The sequence below is a fragment of the Ascaphus truei genome, chromosome 5 (genome assembly GCF_040206685.1).
Source record: "Ascaphus truei isolate aAscTru1 chromosome 5, aAscTru1.hap1, whole genome shotgun sequence".
NCBI lineage: Eukaryota > Metazoa > Chordata > Amphibia > Anura > Ascaphidae > Ascaphus > Ascaphus truei.
Window position 1 is genome coordinate 168427327 of NC_134487.1, and position 24150 is coordinate 168451476.

General features: G+C 41.8%; 1 protein-coding gene across 5 annotated transcripts in view; it reads left to right on the forward strand.

Moving 5' to 3' along the window:
• SLC25A48 (solute carrier family 25 member 48) overlaps positions 1 to 23932 on the forward strand; it is a 138604-nt gene extending 114672 nt beyond the window's left edge. For 2 of the 5 annotated variants that reach the window (XM_075601195.1, XM_075601197.1), the window contains 3 exons: positions 10648 to 10781; positions 17877 to 18005; positions 20467 to 23930. In XM_075601195.1, coding sequence (XP_075457310.1) covers positions 10648 to 10781; positions 17877 to 17987 — 245 coding nt within the window. In that variant the 3' untranslated portion in view covers positions 17988 to 18005; positions 20467 to 23930. Of the gene's footprint in view, positions 1 to 10647; positions 10782 to 17876; positions 18006 to 18112; positions 18207 to 20466 lie in introns of all 5 variants that reach the window. The other 3 variants (XR_012801765.1, XR_012801764.1, XM_075601194.1) reach the window with 3 other exon arrangements.
• Positions 23933 to 24150: the final 218 nt, after the last annotated feature.

Consider the following 24150-nt stretch of genomic DNA (forward strand, 5'->3'; position numbering starts at 1 on the left):
AATTTGTACATAAAAATCATATGTTGTGTAGTGATATCAGTATCATAATGTACATAAGTATCATGAGATGACCATTCACAATGGTTATCATGAAGGTGGTCATATTGCAAAAAGTGTTGTTTTTGGTAGAGGATATGTGTGGTACATTAATATAAGATGTGGCACACATGAATGTGGCTGTGACTAAACAAGACAAGACATGCAGTGTGTGATAATGTGTCGTTGATAGTAGTTCAACTATAGATATGAGTGAACTAATGTGTGACGTACGGTTTGATAAGTAATGAGTTGTTGGGGCATTTAGTAGCTAAAGTGAAGCTTTCAAATGAGTGTGATTAACTTCAGTTGTGCTAGTGAGGTTGTAAGAACGGTTTTCCCTTCCCCAAAAAGCCTAATGAGCCACACCTTTCAATTACTTGAAACAGGTGAAAATGGTGTGAACTAAGTTGCCCCTAAAATGAGGCTGTAATTAGTGTGTGTGCTGAACCCCACCCCCTCTGTTGAAGTGTATGCTGTGATGAGATATTAATTGCAGCTGCTTTAACACAATGGTAGATGAGCTAAATAGTCGTGTGCAGTTTTGAAGTTATGAAAACAATGACATAAAATATGATACGTGTGCCTCATTATGCTGTCTGTATATGACTTAAAGCAAAAATGGACCTTTTCATAAACAACTATAGATGTGTTAGTGCAAGTGATGTTTGTAGGCCGTTGCATGCAATATATTTGATGCATGCTTAAAATAGGCAGTAATGTCATGTTTGTCGGAGTAAAATAAATAAATACACAATAATATTCTACATATTTCTGTTCTGTACCTGTAGCTAGTAATAATTTCTGATTAACATGTGTTACACATGTGTACTACCCTGTTGTTCCCCATCTTCGCCCACCATCAATTGCTTCCACTGCAGCAATGCATTTTGGGAATTCACATGTAAATGAGCACGCAATGGCACGTGCTATATTAGTTACTGCTTTTAGTAGGACTACAACATATATGTCTATTTAGATATATATATATATACAGAATCAGACATATACATATATAGATGCAGGTATGCTTATATTGTGAAGACAGTATAAAAAGCAGTGTAACTATGCAAAATAACTGTAAGCAACGACACGCCTAGTACAGTAATATTTCTCACCTGGTGGAAATTGTGAGGGGTAAATTCCTATATCACGGTCACCAGGTAAGCCTTCCACGACGACGGGAAGTAATTTTGCCCGAAGCAGCTCCTCCAATGGACTTAATATGAGACGTTGTGGTGTGGGCCCACCTCCAGTGCCAGTAGCATGCACGCGTTGGTGTTGTATTTTCTTTTTCAATTTGGACCTAATATCATCAAATCTCTTGTGACAATTCCGCTTGTCCCTCACATGATTCCCACACGCATTGACACCAATGACTATTGTGTCCCACATTTCTTTTCTGCTTGCTGAACTTGTCCGCCCTTGAAAAACATATCAAATATATGAGGTAAATGAATAATAATATAAGCACCAGTTTCCTACACTGCTAGCTGTTCCAAGAGATAGCAAACATGCTGTTTTATGTGTAATATGTGAAGCACATGAGCATTCACTACTAAACCTATACATGTAAGCAAGGTTGCATTCATATTGTATGCAGTTATGGCAAATTGACCGCCTGTGTTTAGTTGTCCTTGTAAGGCATGCTAAAAAGCTGTGTTTCCAGACTAATTAACATAGAAAGATATTGTGAAGCCATATTTGCATATGAACAAAACTCAGATGACCTAGGATCACATGTATTTGAATAATAAATGTAAATGTACACTTACCTAGTAAATGTCCATATATACTGTCATAGTGCTCCAGAATGCCAGTGACAAGAGCTGTATTTTCCTGGTCATTGAAGCGAGGATTACGTGGCTTCTCCACACGTTTCTTCCGAGCAGGTTTAGGGTCAGAGCTTGGCTGGTGCTGACTGGACTCTCCTTCTTCCAATGGAAGAGCCTCCAAAAGCTGGCCACCAGCAAGCACGCCACCACCATCCACCCCATCAGCAACTGCGCCACCAGCAGCACTCCCAGCACCAGCACTCACACTCCTAGCACCAGCACTCACACTCCTAGCACCAGCACTCACACTCCTAGCACCAGCACTCACACTCCTAGCACCAGCACTCACACTCCTAGCACCAGCACTCCCAGCACCAGCACTCCCACTCCCAGCAACAGCACTCCCACTCCCAGCACCAGCACTCCCACTCCCAGCAACAGCACTCCCACTCCCAGCAACAGCACTCCCACTCCCAGCAACAGCACTCCCACTCCCAGCAACAGCACTCCCACTCCCAGCAACACCACTCGCAGCACCAGCACTCCCACTCCCTGCAACACCACTCTCACTCTCAGCAACATCACTCCCCTGAACAGTACGTTCACTCCGACGCGTACTCCCACGAGTAGCACTCCCACTCCCACCAGCATCACTCTTCCCACGCTTTGCGGGCATACTTCCAGCACTCACAAAAAACAGACAAGAAATGTACAGCCAATCACACGAAACACTTCCACATATAAAACAAGACAAAGATGTAAACAAAACAACAATGGACAAAGCTCACCCAATACACAACAAGTCTCTCAGTCAATATGCAAATCTTCAAACAGCCAGCTCTGTGCGTCTCTCTCTCTCTCACTCCCAACAACACAGAGAATGATTAGCAGTACACGTTGCCTTTAAATATGGCGCGCAATCCAAAACATGCTTGTTTCGCCTGATTCAGCAAGATTTGTGATTGGGCAACCTAACAGCACCCCGCCACGCACGCCGATACACCTGTGTGTGATCGGCTAATCATCGTGAGAGTGGGCGGATTTGTTTTCGGGTTGATTTTGAATGTATTCGGCACTTACTGCATACGGAGAGGAAAAAACGCCAATAACATGACTAATCGGTAAGATTGCCGATTTCACATAATCGACGCTTACTGCATGAGGCCCTTAGTGGACTATCAAATGAGAGATCCAGTAATCAGCATCATTCGGCAAGCTGTTCAAAGAAAGAAACCAGCTCTACTGAAAAGTGCTCCCCGAGACCTGATCGTGTTGCTAATGCGTGAGGTGGACAAGTTCGAGATAGACAATTGCTTGCTCTATAGGGTAGTCCAATATCACAACCACCCTGATAGGCAACAACTGGTGCTACCCCAAAACTTGAGATATATGGTGTTGAAGTCTCTACATGATGAGCATGGGCACCTCGGTGTAGAGAAGACTTTTGGGTTAGTCCGAGACCGTTTCTTCTGGCCCAAGACGCCTGAAGCGGTGGAACAACACTGCTGCCGTTGTTCCCGGTGTGTCCTACGCAAGACTTTGCCTACCAGACCAGCACCCATGGCCCATCTCAAGAGTTCTGGTCCAATGGACCTGGTGTGTATGGACTTTTTGTGTATTGAACCCGATACCCGAGGAATCTGTAACGTGCTGGTCATCACGGACCATTACACCCGGTATGCTCAGGCCTTCCCCACAAAAGTGATGATCGATGGGAAGCCCAAAACATGTGGAAACAAAAAATATATATCTAATAGTGCAATATAGTTAATTATAAGTGAAATAAGTCTTCTTTAGGTCTATGACTATTATACTCACAAAAGTGAGAATCGATCTGTACACTTAACGGTATCTTTAGATGTTGCCTCTTCAATTTTGAGGACAGGTTAACCAGCTTCAGCAATGGTGTAAGTGTGGATTCCTTAAATGGTTAAGCACAGACAACCGGATCTGCTGGAACGCAGCTGTGAGACGCACGCAGAGCAGGGGAGAAGCAAACAGCTAAACCGGAGGCGAGATCCAATTGTGTATCTAAATGCCTAACAACTACTGAAACCATGTGAGTGTAATGTCATCCACTTACCATTTCAATACAGTTTGTATACAGTCTGCACTATGTTTGGTTGTCTGTGCTTAACTATTTAAGGAATCCACACTTACACCATTGCTGAGGCAATGTTTCCACATGTTTTGCGCTTCCCATCGATCATCACTTCCTCACTTACCTGGGATTGAGAGAGCAATCCTGTCTTGGGTCACAGCTGCATCAAAAGTTTGTTTGTATCACCACATTTATATTCACTTTGGTTATAAATTGTTACTATTGTGTTAACACATGATTTAATTATAAATAGAGCGCCACTATTGATATATATTTTCTTTACCCTTCCCCACAAAAGACCAGAAGGCCATCACAGTCGCAAAAATACTATGGGAGAAGTTCTTCGTTCACTATGGTCTTCCAAACCGACTTCACTCCGACCAAGGGCGAGATTTTGAGAGCACTCTGATCCGAGAATTACTCAAAATGCTGAATATCGCCAAATCCCGGACGACTCCGTACCACCCCGAAGGAGACGCTTTGCCTGAACGATTCAACAGGACCTTGCTGGACATGCTCGGAACCCTGAAGGGTGCGCAGAAAACGGAATGGAGTCGACACGTAGAAGCTTTGGTACACGCGTACAACTGTACTCGCCATGAGTCCACTGGATTCTCCCCATACTTCCTCATGTTTGGGCGGGAGGCAAGACTCCCAGTAGATGTGCGTCTTCGAGTATCAACGGATGGGATACACAATGCTACCCATTTCAACTATGTGTAAAGGCTAAAGGACAGTTTGCAGCAAGCTTACCAACAGGCTGAGAAGTCTACAGCTAAACTGAATGCTGGCAATAAGAGACGATATGACAATAAAGTCAAGTATCGGGAGCTACATCCTGGGGACGCTGTGTTGCTTTGTAATCTGGGAGTCCCCGGAAAACATAAACTGGCGGACCGACGGAGAGACGGCGTATATGAGGTAGAGTCACAGATGCCTGGCCTCCCGGTCTATCGCATCAAAGACACAGACGGCCGGGTAAAGGTTTGGCATCGTAATCACCTTCTCCCCATCCCACAAGTGGGAGACGAAGAAGCAGAAATACTGGCCACACCGCTCAACGGTGAGTCCGTCTTATCAGAGATGGGTCAAGAGACTGTAAATAACAAAACCCACTCTGAAACTCCTGAAGACCCTATGGAAGTACCCTCTCAAAGGGACTATTCCATAGAAGGGGCATCTCCCGGAGGAGCTACGGGTAAAGGGCCCCGTAGGCCAATGCCTACTAAGGTGGCACCAACAGGCCAGCCTCTGGATCCACAGAGCCCGTGCTTTGTGCAAAACAGAGACTGTTCAGAGACATTTCTCCCCTCAAGGGAAGAGGCTGAGCCTCAGGACTGTACTTATTACTCCCCAGAGGGAGTTGCTGAAGAACAGCTCCGTAGGAGCCAAAGAGTAAGGTACCCTCCAAACCGGGTAACCTATGATCAAATTGGGGCACCCCATTATGAGGCTCAGCAGTGGGCTCGCAGCAGAGTGCAGTCCGTCATTTTGATGTTCAGTGAAATGTGCAATCTGATTTAGAGCTGATAAGTGTAAGATCACATTTGGTTGTTGCATTTTTATTATATAACTATGTTGTGTCATTTTCATTATAAAACTGCTGTATATAGTTATTTATGTTGTGTCCCAAGCACGGACATTGGGGATTTTACCAGGGGGAGGATGTAGCCAGGTTCCCCCATTTGCTCCGCGACCCCCGTTACGTCCACTGATGGTGGGGGCTGCCGGAGCCAAGCGGCAGCCCCGCCGGCGTTCCTGGAGGGTGGGGGCCGAGCAGGGAGCACTCCGGTGCTCCAGAGACCCCTGGTGGCTCCCGCGAGGGGCGCCGCAATCTTCAATGTAGTTGCACATGCGCAATGGGTCGCGGTAGCCGGTGGCCACTACAGAGGTTGGCGCATGCGCAAAGGAAGTGCGCGCGAGGCCCCCACAGGTGACGATAGCTCCCAAGAAGATACAGCCCCCAGGGTGCATAGGGGCAGAGTCAGGTGACGCCAGGTAGCAAATAGGATCTCCCTGCCGGGGAGATTGGATACTTTTCGCGCGCTGAGCCCACGTTAGTTGGCGTCAGGAGCAGCTAGGGGAAGGAGGTAGGGTGCAGGAGTCAGTGACTCCCTGCACTAGGCCAGCAGCCCCTTAGGCCCCAGATAGCCCTGAGCCACCAGTAGCATTGTGTTGTAGGGACAGGCCCCAGGTTAGGGACCCTGCCCCTTACTATCCAGAGCCAGTTAGGGACACAGCGGACGCTGCGCTTCCATACATAGGCTTGGGATCAAGCCTGCTCAGCAGAGAGAGCGGAACCGCATCAAGGGTGGACCGCCCTCACAGATCTTCTCACCGGAGGAACCGGACATCACTCCAAAGCTCGTCTGATCCTTTGTGAAGAGTCTTTAACGCCCAGGTGCCGTCGCATTGGGCAGGTAACGTTACGCACGTGCACACACGAGAGTACTCTCACATAGTGGCAGCGCTGACCACGGGACAAGGGGGAGTTATTCTGTGGACACAGTGTGGGAGTCCTCGGTGGTGGGTGTGGGGATTATGCAATATCCTTATGCAGTGCTAACCGTTAATGTGTTTAGTGAATGTTATGCTTATATATATATATGCAGTAAAGCCTGTTCTGTTTTACAACTGTTTGCTTAACGTGATTGTTTCCTGTGAGGGCCTCCTCCCACTCCGTTGAGATCCCTGCCAGGTGGAAGCGTTACACCACCAGATCGTATTATATGTATCTACCCCATGCGGAGGCTTAGGCTCCTGAGAGCCACACAGGTTACACAGCAGGTAGTAGCATCTGTATTCACAGGGAATACCCGTTACAGATAAAATTATTTTATCAGTTTATGCTATGTGGATATAATTTTCCTATAAAGGTTCCCACGCACCAAAACACCTAGAGATACTACTTTGACACTGTGTTGGATATGCTTAAAATAACTAGGAGTATGTGAGTACACACTCTATAGGATACTTATAATTGGATCTACACATTTGATGGACATATTGCTCTATTTTTGTGATTTCTATGCTTTAACACTGTGACAATTAATGGGTAGCGGGGTTGGTGTCCCCGGGTAGGGTGGTTTGGCCCTCCAGGTGGGAAGTGGAGGAGGGTAGTTTAACCCCTTAATGACTATAGCGGTTACTAACCGTTAAGGTGATTAAGGGTTTATGGGCCATTAGATTATACATTTTTATTGTTGCTGCCCACGGAGGAGAAGGATGGTGATGAGGATGAGGACAGCCATCATCATGGCAGGGGTAAGTGCAGGTTTTATTTACTCTATGCTGCTGGTTTATGTTATATTTTAAATGGGAAAATACACTATTATCCATATCTGGATAATGGTAATTTTGCCCATTACTGTACTGTATGCATTGGGGGGGTGGTGTCAGGGGTGTGTAATGATTTCAATGTATTGCCCTTTTTTTGGGCATATGATTGATACCGCAGGTCAGCGGGGACACCTGGACACCCATGGGGACCACCCGAGGACCCCCAGACACCCATGGGGCCCCCAGACAACCATTGGGACCACCTGGAGGCCCCCTGACAACCACGAGGACCACCCGAGGACCCCTGGACAACCGTGGGGCCCACTGACACCCACAGGGACCACTTGGAGGCCCCCAGACACCTGTGGGGACCACATGAGGACCCCCAGACAACTGTGGGGGCCCTGGACACCTGCGGGGACCACCCATAGACCCCTTCCGGCCTCGGGATTGATACCAGTGCTTAAAAAAACATGCTTTTATGCAGCTCTCAATATTTTTTGCGCCAGCTGTCACCGATAAACTTATCACAGCTTTGTGACTAGCTGTTACTGGCAAAAAAAATCCGCTTTTGTATTTTTTGGCATATTGGAAGACTTTTTTTGTCTCTGGCTGTTTAGGGGCGTAAAAAAGCCATTATTGTGTGCTACTGGACAGTTATCACTGCTTTGGGAGAAGTTTTGGCTCAGTGAAACTGGTTCAATTCCTGGTTTTGGCTCCTTGTGACCTTGGGGAAGTCACTTTATCTCCCTGTGCCTCAGGCACCAAAAAATAGATTGCAAGTTCCACAGGGCAGGGACCTGTGCCAGCAAAATGCCTCTGTAAAGCGCTACGTAAAACTTGGAGCACTATACAAGAATATGCTAATTTTTTTTATTTTGAGAATAGCAGATCAGGCAGTAGCGTGCTATAAGGGCATTTATCGCCCACTAAACCACTTATCACTGGTTTGTGAATCGCCCCCTTAGAGTGAGCAAGGAGAAAGCTATTCCTCTGATATGGCTGAGCTCGTCCCCCACTCTCTCTGCTGCTGACTCCTGTACTGAAGTGACCCAAACCCAGACACAAGAAGAAGGCACAGGGCCTGTGGTTGCTGCAGATAGACACAAGAGGTTTGTTTGAAGCAGCAGGAGAGGTGCAATTACACACACCCTACTTACCTGGGGACTCCCTAATACTCATGAAGGAGAGGTAAAATTGGTACACATTTTCCCAGCTAAAAATTCCCTCATCCTCTGAATGTCAATGGAAGACTATACAGATGCAGCGGCCGTTATTCGAACACTTCATGCGGTGTATACCTCGGAATACCCATGTCATGCCGCGCGATTTTTTCCAACCGTACTGTCTTAAGACGTGAGTGCAGGCGAGTGCTGAAAATGGCATTTTAGTTTTCTGTTTTTTAAAAACCTGAAATTGACACAGTAGCACAGTACTGTACACATTACAATTCTTTCATTTCATTGCATTTCATTGCACACAATCCATGAAATTCAAACAAAGCAACCGCGATAGACACGTATGCCTGGGGCGATTTGCTGCGTTAATGCTGTGTGGAATACAGCAGAGCACATGAAAATGGCGCCATGATTTGTTCGAATAATGGCCGCTGCATCTGTAGTTACAGATTAGATGCCCCTCAATGCGTTTTTTTTTTAAAACTAAGTTCCCATGAAGAATGCCCTAAGTAAATATAGTATAGGTGATGTGACAAACGGCTTACTCCGGGGCTCCGCCGTCTGTCCGGGACTGCTAGAACACGGTCTTTTAGAGTAGGTTAAATGATGAGGCGTAATGTGCTGTTCCTTTAAACAGGCTACTGCCTGGTTTATTCAGTCACAGGCACTGAGACTGCCACACTGTTACGCCGGTGCTGCCCGCAGACCACACCCGTCCCCTGAGCTGAAGGGGGAAGTGGTAATACACGCACCCGCAGCAAAGGGAGCGTGTCCGGAGTGTGGTATGAAGCGTTGCCAGGCCAGGTGTAGTAAGGTAGACAATACTTGCCGGTACCGGTTGTAGAGCTACAGTGATGAATGCCTTGCCGAGGTCAGGGAGTGGAGAGTGGAGATAGGTCGTTGTCCAAGCCATGTTCAAGGGGTTACCAGAGTGAGCATTGTCCAAGGAGTGCCGAGATCGAGAGCCAGAGGGGGTAGTCGTACAAGCCGCGTCAGAACCTGTGAAAACACTGAGAGAATCCAGAAGTACTTCCATACAGAGACTATGTCGAGCAAAGACTGAGAGCAGAGAGGAGCTAGATAAAGCAGGAAGGTCCAATTAGGAACGGAGGTGGGACAGGAAGAGCTACAGGGAGACACTGCAGATTGGTGCAGGCATAACAGGCCAGGTGAGTCTTGTTGGTAACCTGAGTATGCTCGTGCAGTGTGCGGGGGCGGAGCCTGAGGTCCGGGGGATGGGAAGAAGAGTGTGCAGACTGAGCGTGCTCCGTAACTTGTGTACTCGCGTGAACGAGCCAGTGGATGGTGCAGGTGTGCGTGCAGGAGGGCGTGGGCGCGTGCGGCGCTGTACAGAGGAATCGCCGAGGGGAGTGATCCCACAACGGCGGCAGGGGCGGGGAGCCGTGGAGGCCGGTAAAGCAGGATTGTTTTGTGTGTCCAGGGGCTCCCTGCGGGGAGGGAGTGCCCTGTGTGAGGAGCGTGGAGAACGCCGATTCCTGACACACACTGAATACATAAGAAAACACAAGCAAAACAAAACCCTGCTCATCTGAGCAATAACTTAACTGAGGTTCACCCTGACTGGGGTTGGAGCGGCTTGCCCGCTTCCAACAAACAAAGAATAAGAATCTTTACAATTTGAGAAAAGGAACAGAATGAGTCAACCTGTTTGGGGAGAGGCTTTCCCCCATCTCTGCTTCCAGCAGCATTCCTGCCTCTAGTCTCTTGGGGAGAGGGAAGAGGAACAAGGAAATCAGCCTTAAATACCTGATTTCTATCTAGCAGGGCAGGTGACAGAAATCAGGCAGCAGACAAACTCTGGTCTGGATCCCTCATCCCTCAGTTCCAGCAACTGTCAAACTGTGGGATGGAGTGCATATATTCTGAGGCTGCACTTTCTAGCCTAAACAGGATAGAAGCTGTCCAGTATCCTGGGAGCCCTACCAGTATATATGGAATTTATTACCATCCCCTGGTTTCTGTCACAGTGAGTACTGTACCACTGGTGAAAGCAGTCACATATATGCTATTAGTATGGTTAGATTTCTTTAGGGTAGTTACTTGAAAAGGTGATTTTCTGCCAGATATTTGGGATTGCACTTTTCATCATTATTTTATTTTATGCTCTCAAAAGATACTAATCTGCAGTTTATAAACTGCTTTGCATAACTTGAGTGGTTTCCAAAGCTAACTCTCTCTTTTTTTTCAAATAGCAAAATAAAATATTCAAATGCACATTTAGGGTTGATTGTTTTTTTTTTTTTTATTATTATTCAAGGCGCAATTTCTTGGGGGACTGCAACTCCAATGGATGTAGTAAAAAGCCGACTTCAAGCAGATGGTGTATATACCAATAAATATAAAGGAGTGTCAGACTGTATTTTACAATGTTACCAGAATGAAGGTCTTAAAGTAAGTAAAAGTCTAATTAACTTTGTTAATTGTGAAATTATTATTTTTTAAATACTGTATATTCACATTTTGTTTGAAAAGGTGATTTATATAAATTCAACAATATATATTTTATTTTTCTTGGACTGTAATATCCATTAGAAAGAAATGTAGGATTACATGTTTGAGATACTGTGTAGTGTATGATATGCCTTGTACACATAAATAATAATTGAACTGAGTGACATACAAATGCGACCCGATTTCCACTTGCTTTTTGCATAACATGTATTTGACCCTTCCCTGAAAGTCATAAGGGCCCTTATAACGTTCAGAGAATGTCTTTGTTGTCTGAAACAAATGTAGTGATTGCTTTTTTCTAGTGGGCATTCAGGAGCCTCTCCACGTCCATTCACATAACTGGGTGTGGTCGCTAGCACATGGTCGTAATCCTGGAAGACCATTGGCACTTGGGTGCTGATGGTCTTCCAGCAGTGAAAGGTTTATTGTATGTAATTTTTCATAGTTGAATGAATATGTAAGTACTTAAATACATACTAGAATGCAGCAAGATATATTATAGTAACTGTTGCTCACTGATACGATTAGATTCATAATACATTGATGTTCTTATCCATGAGCTTTGAAGAATATAAAATTATTTTTTCCCCAGCCATGGCTTACATTCACTAAGCTCTGTGTGAGACTCTAAGCTCACTTAGACTGTAAGTTCTTCCTGGTAGGGACTTATTTTCCTAATGTTACTTTTATGTCTGTAGCTCTTATTCCTATTACAGTATGTGTTATATTATTTTGGCACGTTTATTACTGCTGTGAAGCACTACTGTATGAATGGCACTATACAAATAAACATTTACATATATACTTATAAAGTGACGTTCCCAAAAACAGGAATGGGCATTTGTGACAGGGTGAAGTCAGGTACTAATAGTTATGCCTGGGAGACAAATGTCTGAGTCTTTCATCCAGTACTCAGAGGGTTAACACAGGAAGAATGGTTGGGTAATCAGGTAGGAAGCAGACACACCTGACAACCAGCATGATATATAAGGAAGCCAATGCTTGTAGCAGGTGGCTGTCTCATACTACAGAGCTGGTGCATTCAAGCTGCTAGCCAGGCGGATTCCCAAACCTCTTTCTAAAAGGACAGTAAGAACTTTAAATATTTTTTCCTGACTGTGTGATATACGTTAAAAGGGTTGGGAACTGGAGATAGCCAGCTAGCCTGACAGATAGGGCTTGGGTTGTGAGTAAGTTCTCCCAATGTGGAGTAGTTAAGATTTTCCTATGTTTTGTATTGCCTTAAAGCAAGCCTGCACAACTCGTAAAGTGAGAAGGGCCGAACTGCTCCAAGGAAAAAAAATTGGGCCGCACGGGTAAAATCATCATCACCATCATCATCTCTCCTCCAGCACCGCATTATCATCATCATCCTCATATCTCCCCCAGCACCCCTCATCATCCTCATATCTCCCCCAGCACCCTTCATCATCATCCTCATATCTCCCCCAGAACCCCTCACTATCAACCTTTGCGATACTCCCCGTCTATCTCTCATACCTCCATCTCTCCCCCTCACCCACACACATAGTACTCCCCCTCCACATCAAACACACAATACCCCCCTGCACACCACACACATCCCACTCCCCCTGCTCACCACACACAATGTTCTTTCTTCTTGTTATATGTCTGGCCCACTACCATTTTAATTTGTTCACCCTTGTGATGTCACAGACTTTTGTTTTGTACCCATTCATTATTTTTCCTTTCTCTTTGGGTAATACCCATATAAGCATAGAATTTGAAGGCAGAAAAGAACAACTTGGCTGACCTAGTTCCCATTTTCCTATATGCTGCAAAATACTTGTAGCCCTGGTAAGATTATGGGCTATATTTCTATCCTCCTCCTGTGCAGTAATCCCTGTTTAAGGGCAGGTTTGCCAGGAGTTATCATGGGTTTTCCCCACATCAAGCACTTGCCCTGACATGGTGAAGGTAGGTCACCTGACCCTGTGTCCAATCAAGAGACACAGGGGTGGTGCCTGCTGAAATCATAAAGAGCAGTGCACTTTCTATTTAGTTGGCTAGAGTTAGTGTGTGTTTAGAGTGAGAAAGGAGCTAGCAGCTTGATGAGTAGAGCTGATAGATAGGTGGACCAAGTACCTCTCACCCTGCTTAGGGGGTGAGGGAAGAGCTAGCCCCTCTCTTGGTGCCCCTGAGGCCCAGAGTGGAGGCAGGGACATCATAAGGGAGTATAGCTGGCTGGTTGTTCCTATGTGATACCTGTCTGTATACTGTGGAGAGAATAAAGAGCTGCTGCTAATTATAAGAGACTTGTGTGGAGACTGGAATCTCTCATCCCTGGGAGGGGATTCTGCAGTAGGGATTCCACTCCGTATCCCTGGGGCCTACTACAGATGGAGGCGCTGCACCACTAGAAGGAGAACGAATGCATCCACCCCAGAAACCTGTCCTGTTGGCCCCCATGTCATCATGGGAGACTCAAGCCCTCCTGTTGCCAGCAGGTACGCACCACACACAGACATGTAGCCAGACCAAGAAACACCCTAGGGTACCCGATATGAGAATGGGTGGGGGTACATGGGCTACATACTATTTGATCTTTGACTTTTTTTCATGTTTAGAATGCCCTCATATCTATCATAAACATGTTTGAATTGCCTTGTATTAGCCCCTACCATGTCTGTTGGGAGGCTATACCATGAATCTACCACCTTCTCTGTGAAGAAGTAGTTACTCACATCTCCCCTTAGCCTGCCACCCTCCGGCTTCAGAGAATTACCTAGTTCTAGCACTCCTCTTGTATCCTCTTGTAGGCATCTCTGGTGGTGGGCTCAACAACATCAAGTGAATCCCGATGACTGAAGGCAGAATTGGGTGGAGCCCAGAGTGTAGCCATAGAGACAGACTGGGCATTACAAGGTTGTGAAGGGCAGGATCGAGAGGCAAATGCAGTACAATGGACAAGGCAATATTGAAGGTCAGGCAGGCAGAGGTCAGGGCAGACAGGATAATAGTTTAAAGAGGCCGGGGTCAGGGCAGGCAGAAAGCAACCACGTCATCAGTCAGGCAATCAGGCAGCAAGCATGTCAGACAGGTCAGACATCAAGGATGCATGTAAAATTCTAAATCACATTGATCTTGCAATCAGGAAGTGGAAGTGGGCTTTATTTAAAGGAAGCCTGGAGGAGTGTCTACAAGGTTGATTGGCAAGAAGTGTGATCAGAAGGCAGGTAGAGCTCAAAAGTATGCTGTGGCAGTGGAACTATTCAGCAGCTGGCTTAGCTCACTGACAGTGCTGCTAACCTGAATTTGTGCCTGAAAGTACTCCGCTCCCCTCAAGGTGTCTTTCAGGCACACTACAGCCTAGTTTTTTTTGGGACAAGCCGTGTTAAAAATCTTTTGGAGGCGTAGGGCGTAAATTAAAGTAACTCACTGTTTCCCACGTTCTTTCCTCTGGACCATAGAATTTCTACTCTATCAGGTACTCGGGGAATCGATGATTTTTGCCACCATGTATTCCACTTGTACTTGAACTTGTAGAGGGCCTGGTGGAGGAGGGTTATGTCCTAGAAAAGTTTTTAATGAATAGCGTCAGTTTACAATATAGAAAACTGGGTGGATTCTGGAAGCTGGAGATGTAAGGCTACCGAATTTATCTGCCTTTCAATCAGGAAAGAGCCAATAAATGATATGGTGGATGAATAATGGAGTCTAATATGTTGGGGAGGCAGCTAAACCTTGACCCAAACCTTGTTTACTGGGCTTCCTTGCTGATGTTGGTTAGCATACAACTTGTATGTTTCCCAGGTCTAAAGGAAGAATATCCAACGCTTAGCGTGAAGTTGTTGCAAGTCTTTTATTCTTTCTGCTGCAGCAGGAACAGAACAATTTGATAAATTAGATAGGCAGACTTGGGGATAACAAACCATAGCTCGCAAGGAAAGGGCTATTTTGGGTAGCTGAATGTATGGAGTAATTCTAGGCAATTTCTGCATTTGAAAGTAGAGATATCCAGTCGTTTTGCGGGTATTCCACAAAACAGGGGAGATATTGCACAAAGGTAGAGTATGCTGTCTAGGTGACTGGGGTATAATCAGACTGCTTAATCTTGATTCCCGACAGGGTGACGGTAGCTTGCCAGAAATGGAAAGTGAACTGGGCTACTCGATTAGAGATCATCTCATCAGAGAGCCCATGCAGCCTGAAAACTCCACCTAGGAAGAGATTAGCAGTCTCTCTAGCTGACGAAAGTTATGGTCTAGCTCACCAGATATGAAGTGCCATTTTAGTCTGTCCATGACTACCAGAAACGCAATGAAATCCTGAGAAAGTCAGAGTTCCACAATAAAGGCCACAGAAATAGAACTCCCTGGTCACTTCAGAATAGGTAGTAGTTGCAAAAGACCACAAGGTTTAGCACAAGGTGTTTTGTTGCAGACACAGACCTCTCAGGACTGGACCTACTTTTCATCAAAGTATTGGCTACCAGTCCTAGGGAGAAAGCAGTTCCTTCATTTTCCTAATTTCTGGTTGACCGGCAGTCACTGAGTCGTGGCGTTTCAGGACTTCCAACCATATACTGCCAGGCGAAATATAGAGTACACCTTTAAAAAATAAGCGATCTTGTTACTCCTCGAATGGCGCTGATAGAGACATAATGAACGGACTGCACAAAAGGGTCTCTGCTGAAAGTCGATCGCTGAATGCGTCTTCTCAGATTTGTGTGCCTTTAACTTGGAGATGTCATGGAAAGGATCCTATGATCATCCACCCCTGTTATCTTCCATGGACGTCAGGGCTTTTTGTGTTGCAGAGCTCACCAGTGCGTTCTTTTTTTCTCAGAATGTACCAAACTGTTATTTGGCCACTCCTAATGTTCCTGCTATCTCTCTGGTGGATTTTATTTATTTTTTTACAGCCTAAGGATGCCCTGTTTCACTTGCCTAGAGAGCTCCTTTGACCGCATGTTGTGGGTTCACAGCAACAGCTTCCAAATGCGAATGCCACACCTGGAATCAACTACAGCTTTTTACCTGCTTAATTGATGATGAAATAACGATTGAATAGCCCATACCTGTCCATGAAACAGCTTTTAAGTCAATTGTCCAATTACTTTTGGTCCCTTGAAAAAGAGGGGGCTACATATTAAAGAGATGTAATTCCTAAACACTTTCTCCAATTTGGATGTGAATACCCTCAAATTAAAGCTGATAGACTGCACTTTAAGTCCATATTCATTATTTAACTGTAACTTGAATTTATTTTGGTACACAGCCAAAATAAAAAAACTTGTATCAGTGTCCAATTATTTCCGGACCTAAGTGTCCGGAATACAGTATAAATATATATATATATATATATATATATATATATATATATATATATATATATATATATATATATATATATATATATATATATATATATATGACATTTGCATGTCATTTCCCAGAATCCCATGCTGCAGTGGAAGCGCTGTATGCTGGGCAATAATGGGGAAAAACAGGGTTGCAGACCTGTCTAAGACATGCAAATGAACATACAGTAATATTTACAGCTGCTTTATATATATATATATGCAAATATTTATATATATATATATATATATATAACAAAATAAACTCAAACTTTGTTTTTGTTACTTACATTTTTATTGATCATTTTATAGATATAAAGGAAAAGGGTATACAAAAGAGAAAACAAAAAGTGGGGGGGGGGGGGATACTATAATACAAATAAACTGGTGGTATCACCATGGAGGTGGAGGAGATCAGGGAAGGGGGGAGAGGGACAGCATTAGTAGCAATATAACATAGTGTGCAAGAGTTTAAATGTGACATATATCACTCTGTTCCAAGTTTTCTAGTCTATGTATGGGGATATACCTGCATGACGGAACCAAGGAGCCCAAATCTCAGAGAATTGTGAGGTGGAACCGTTCAGATAGGCTAAGAGTTTTTCCATATAGACTATATGCCAAATTGTGTTATTTGTGTGGTTTAGGGATTAGGGGGCAGGCTGTTTCCAATTTTTGGTAATTGTACATCTGGTAGCGTTTAAAATGTGGGATATTATTTTAGCTTCTTTTTTGGTATAGTTGGCTATTGGTTTTCCTAGCAATATTTATACTGGGTCGTATGGGACAGTGATCTCTAGAATCTTGGGTATTAGGTCGAACACTTCCGTCCATGTTTGTTGTATTTTGGGACATGACCAAAATATATGCAGTAAATTCCCCATTCCAACACAATCACACCAGGAAACACCTGAAAGAAAAGAGTGTAACCTGGCAGGAGTCATATACCATCTGAATATTAACTTGTAAATATTCTCCTTAATCACGATGCACAATGAGTTTTTTGAAGCGGCTTCATAGATGTCTTTCCAAATATCAAGATCTAAACTGACGTTTAAATCCTTTTCCCAGGATACCATATAGTTATTAGGGGTTTGGTTGCTTTTTATAGGGGTCAAACTCTAATATATATTCTAGAGATAATGCCCTTTGTAAGGGGCTGGTGTAGACATATAAAGTTAAAACATGAGATCGTTTTGGTTTGTAGACAGATTGAATATAGTGTCTAACCTGGAGAAATCAGAAAAATTCAGAGGAGGGGATATCATGGTTTGTTTGTAGCGAGGCGAAAAAAGGGACTTTCCCTTTTGAACCCAAGGATTGGATTGTGGGTTACCTGTGTAGAAAGGAAGGGAGGGGTCCGAAAACAGGGGTTGCATAAAGGCTGGGATACTGGTTAGTTGGAATCTGGATTTATGGGAATCCCAGCGATTACAGGCAAAATATATCACCGGGTTCTTAGAAATCTCAGCTAGTCTAGATTTTTTATTAAGCCAGTGAAGATTCTTCATCACTAGCTATGGACTAGGATGGATGAGCAATCATAGCAATAAATAAACTGAATTTCTTGTTATGATTGCTCATCCATCCCACTTCAAAATCTAGCTAGTCCATTGCAAATGTACATACAGTACATACAGTATGAATAATTTAATTATCAGTCACAATTGTATTATCATTGTGATAATTTTTTTAAATAATGTCTTGCACAGGTGTTTTTTAGGGGCATCACAGTAAATGCTGTAAGAGGATTTCCAATGAGTGCAGCTATGTTTCTGACATATGAACTGTCACTGAAAGCAATGAAGAAGAATAAAGTGTAATCAGATTCTTGAGAACAGGTAAAATATTAAAATAACAACATTCAGATTTGACTGTTTCTTTCTGGATGCACACATTCTGCACACAATCAGGTGATCCACCTTACTAAATAATGTGCTTCATCCAGCAGGTAATCAAGACAAGAAAAACATGAGACAAAACCTCACTGTGCCTTATTTCTATCTGATTCCAGAGATACTGTATGAGATCAGATAAAGAATGTAAGCTTTTCAATGAGCCACAGGAGGGCACCTCAATCACTATGTCTGTTCCAGTCACTTTCACAAGACAGCTTGCTACAGTATACCTTAAATATATAAACAGCTACAGTACATAACAGTAATAGAATAAACATATTGTACTGTAATACAAAATAAGAAGCATTATGATACATTAAACCATATGCCTACACCTTGTTTTTAGTGTTTTGTGCCACAGAGCTCAAAGATGAGTGACAGAGAAAGCAACATCGCAGAGGTAAACGCAAACTGCATGCTGGGAAATCAAGACACGTGTGCTGCTTCCTGCATCTTTTTGCCTCACAATAACAGCTGCGTAATTTAAGATCAGAAATGTACTGTATACTGTATTTGCTTCATTTTTCTATATATTTCTGAAAAATGAATAAGAAAAAAAAAACACAGAAAGGTGAAGTACGTTTTTGAACACAATGGTTGGCACATGATTTATTTTGCAACCAAAATATCCAAATAAAAATGTTGTGCACTAATAACAATACAATTGTAAAATATTAAGAAAACACAAATGGGAAGCTAATTTACAGCATTAGGGAAATGACTAGTGTTGCAGCTCCAGTAACAATGTGGTACCTAATCTACATATTAAAATAAAGGATACCCTGTGTACATGTTCATTGTAGATACAAAATAAGCAGGCATATTGTGAAACAGATATAAACGTACACATTTCCCACAAAATAATAAAAACATACCAAATGCAATGTTTTGGGCAAAGAATAATTTAAAAGGTGCTTACAAGTGTTATTCATAGTAAGCATCTTAATTAGGTTACCTAACACCTATCACTCCCTAACCTTTGAAATATTCAATACAAATACTAAGTGCTATTAAAGCATAAATTCCCCACACAAACAAAATAGTATGTAGTTTTTTTTCATTAGCTCAAATGGAGGAGTCTACCGTAACTAAACTGCAGCACTCCATACCCAAGGAAGGACCCCTCAGTTCCTGAGATAGCTGTGATTCAATGTACCAGTAAAATAAAATTAAAACAATCTTGCAATCTGGGCATCAACAGAAAATCAGTGTTTCTCGTCACTACAAAAGTAATCATAAGCAAGATCCCACATATCCTTGTTATAAAGGTCTCAAATCCATTGCAATAGATACAGTTGAAGTCGGGGGTGATGACAGAGCAAAATCACTATCCAAATTAGAAAGTTATTGGATTTTTACATTAAAAACGCTTTTCTCGATGGGGCTAAACGAATACATTTAGATAGTGTCCCTATATTGAATTTCCTTATCCAATAACATAAATGTGATTGTTTAGAATATTTTTTATTGTGGACATATAAATGAAAGGCTGACATCAGTCAAACAATCATTCAAAGAAAGTACAGATGTGTATTCACTGGAAAAATTAAAAAATTACTATTGGAGTGCACCAAAATGTACTTTCTTTGAATGATTGTTTGACTGATGTCTGCCTTTCATTTATATGTCCAATGTACTGATTTGAGTACATAGGTTGAACCCATTGAGTCAAACTAATTGCTAATTACTTCTTTCTAAAAAAAACTAAGTTGCGAAAGCGGTGTGTTCTGTTCACATATTACATTTTTTATTGTGTAAAGAAGATTACTGTTTAAAACTTGTAAGTACTACGCATCTGTTTTTATTTCCTCACCACCGCCCTTTTGTATGAATACGTGTCAAGTTAAATTTCCCATTAGATTTCTATCTATACTATATAATTTTAGATGATCTATAGAGAAGATATGTCTCCTTTCGGATTTTTAATTGATACATTAGTGTATATTCTCTCTTTCATTGACAAATCAACATGTTTCTCAAGAAAATTATTATAATTCCCAAATTAACTATGGTTTTGGTAGTTAGTAAATATATAACTCTAATTATTTTAAAATTATTGTTTTATTAAATATTTTATTAAAATATTTATTAAATATTATATCTAAAATAATTAGAGTTATATATTTACTAACTACCAAATCCATAGTTAATTTAGGATTTATAATAATTTTCTTGAGAAACATGTGGATTTGTCAATGAAAGAGAGCATACACACTAACATGTATTTTATTTTCTTATCATTAGGCTTAAGTTTGTTATTGGTTGGGTTTGATGTACTGTATTTGGTATTTTTTTTATCATTATTTTTCCTTCGCAATTTACCAGATGTACTATGTTGACTTATTTATGGCTGATCTGGATATCTGTGATAATGACATGAGATGAATTTACTTCTGTGTTCCAGACCCGGAACCGGCGAGCATTTACTGTTATACATAGAGCCATTAACGAAGCATATGGGTAGCTCCGAGGCTGAGACTATACAACTCATACATCAACCTTGGCCATTGCAGACGTCCTTACGAGAACACCCTCTGACTCTGTACGTTGTTCCCACTTACCACTTTGACTGTAAGCTCTTCGGGGCAGGGACTCCTTTTCCTAATGTTATTTTTATGCCTGAAGAACTTATTCCCATTATGTGTTATATTATTGTGACACACATTATAGTCACTGTCTGTATGCACCTGACGAAAGGAGGTTGGTGTCCCTCCACCCACCATGAATTTTATTTTTACACATTCTCTACATATAAACACTTATTTGGCACCAATTCTGCAGTGTGTTTACTTCGGTATTGCAATGCATATTTGAAGCATGAACGCATTGTGGTCTTAGAGAAGACATTAACTATTAAAAGTTGATTAAGGGTTTTTCTAAAACTTGTGGCAAAATAGAAAATGGCTGCTTCAAAATGTATCTAATTTCAATATGTTATTCTTTTAATAAGTTCATACTTCTAGAATCTGTGACCTCAAGACAGCTATTACAAATAAATGCTAGTTCAGATGTCACTGCAAAGCAATTGTAGGAATACAATTAATGATCCCTACTTGATTAAAGCAATCACATTTTCAACTTTAAGATCTTAAAACATTATTAACATTCTTAAATCATTGACATTAAAAGACGATTACAATTGATGCTGAATAAAATATTTTTTTAATAATTAACATTGTTACAACATAGTTTATTTAGAGACAATAAATACATTATTCATGATAAATATTTAAAGTAGAAAATTGCTCTTTCAAGTGTGTTTTCTCGTTGAATGCTGGATTTTTAGAATTTCCCGAAAGGCATTCTGCAGAGTTTCCACGAAAACGTTAAAGTTGCTTGTTTCATATTGGCCACATGGTTTTGAACATGATAAGTTCTGCAAATAACAAAACACATGCTATTCAGATCAAAACTGTTATTTTACATTTTTTTCCCTTTAACAATTTAATACTGAAAGTCAAATACATTTCTGAAAGCCATTAATATAGCATATTTGGAAAATGTACACTACAGTATCTTACAATACCACAGTCAATTAATCAATGTATCAATACCAGGTATTGCTAGTGCAAATATAACTTACCATACAGGATCTGCTAATCAGATGAATTCTTTTAGATAGTTTTCCACCTACGCTTAATCTTTTTAGATTTTCTTTCACTCCAGTTTCAAAGCAGGAAATGTTACAGGTGTTCTGGAAAAAAAACCCAGTATGTACTAAATTATTAAATACACGGGCCAGTCAAGTGAACTAATAAAAGTAAACACTTACAAATGAAAAGGGTAAGCACATATTTTATCTATGGTTCACAACCTGACAGATAAGTTACAAAGTATGCATAAATATTAAATATGTAAATTCATTCAAATGTTTATTGATTTTTGCCTATTAAAACAAAAATAAGTTTACAAAATAACTTTATTTACACAATAGAACAGACAAATATATGCTATGCATAAAAGTGGAGGAGTGGAATAATACAGCAGCATTTTATAAAGGACGTTTTGGAACACAACCGGGGCATTTTCATCCTGTGTCATGGTACCCATATCAAGAAAATCTGCTACAATTGTGCCTTATGTGCACTACTGTAGCTTGCGATTTGGGGACTTTCAATAGAAAGAGCTAGGGAGACGTTACCTTGCACACATATTCTGATGGGAGTTATAATTCCTTTTGTTTATACTATCTTTTTTTAAATTCATTTGTGCAAAAAAATTGGATGAAGTACTGTATGTCTCGGTCTAATAATTTGCACCAGATTTTGAGGCGCGAGCTCTCCTTTGAATGGATACTGTACATATACCATGTTCACTGCAAGATAGGTTACAGATTTCGCACTTTTAAAGCATGAATGAAAATATCAAAAAAATGCATCTAGACACACAGCTCCAAATGTTTTTCCTGTCTCTACTAAATGTTAGAAACCAGTGTTTTACATCTGAAGCAGATACTGTAGTTACTGTAGTAAGATAAGTGTATATCAAGTGAGATTTGGAGGAGGACTTTGATGCACATGGAAAAAACTGACCAACCCAGACACAAAATCTTCTACATCTCATTATATGTGCATTTGGTGACTCATGATACTGTACAACCACATTTCCAGGACACTAGCTGACGCACATTTGTCTCTCTTTATCAATCATGGTTATCTTCTCCTTAGAATCTTTTTTCTTTTCCTTCCTCTTCACACTCTCTCACACTCTTACCGCCCCTCTTGTCTCTCTCTTTTCCCACCTGATATCTCTTTCTTTTACCTCTTATGTATTTCTTTTTTTAGCCTATTTTTTTTCTTTTTGTCTCTTCCTCTCTATTTATAGTTTAACTCTCATGTCTGCGTTTCTCACCCCGATATGTCCTTCCTAGAGATGGCCAGATTTTTTTTTTTTTTTTTTACGAATTTGGGTCTGCCACAGATCGGGCAGTTCCTTTGATCCGTGCATCACTCTCCAAAAGAGAAATCCAAAATTGCTGAATTTTTTTTTCTTTCAGAGGCAAAAAGCAATCTGTTCTCAGATACATTTTTTTACCTCAGATGTATGTATGAAAGGAACACACCTAAGGTACCTGGCTGGGAGATATGCTAATGCTATGCAAAATTAGCCCTGTACCACCTTGCCTTTTCTGGATTTTTTTATTTTTTTTATCATTGACAATCTGTGGATTCTGCAATCCACCAGCAGAATCCATGGATTGGACTGGTAAAATCCACCACTGGATTGCATCCAATAGGAGTTTTGTACGAATCCACAGGGATTGAAACTGGCACAATCCATTGACAGATTTTTCACAGCGGAACAGATTTTGCATGGAAATCTTGGGAAATTCCATGAAAAGGATTTTGACTTTTTCGCACATAACAACCATTGCAGTATGTCTGAAGCATTGTACTGTTTTAAAAAAAAATAATAATAATTGCAGTTTAAATCTATTATTCTGTTCTTACCTGAGGAACAGGGAGGCATTCGCACTTGTTTTCCATTGTGGATTTCTAAAAGAAAAAATGCCCAGAAGAGGTCTATTACCATTATTGTTCTAATGCAGAATACACAGTAATGCCTTAACAGTACTAATCTATTTTGCCAGTGATTTATTTATCAGAGATAACACATTTGGTAACTTTATCATACTGGGTCTTTAACAGTTTTTCAGCTAACGGGTAGCTGGAAGGTTATATTAATAAGATGACTGATGTTTCTACATAAGTGATATTATTATCTAATTCTGCTGGGACAAAATCGGGGCAAATAATTTGCACCAGATTTATCAATTGTACTGATGCAGCCACCAGTATTAGAACACTTGTACCTGGGAAATTCTGGGAGAGTTCTGGGGCAGTCTCACAGTAAATGCATCAACATTGTCTGAACATTGCCTCAACATTTCTGTGAGATTCACAATGGCCCATCCGATTAACACAGCGGGGGTCCTTGCAGAAGCATTCAAATTGAATGGGGCTGCAGGGACCCCTGCTGTGTTGATCCGATGGGCCATTATGAATCTCACAGAAATGTTGAGGCAGTATAGCAGCAATGTTGCAGCATTTACTGTGAGACTGCCCCAGAATCTCCCAGGCAAGAGTTC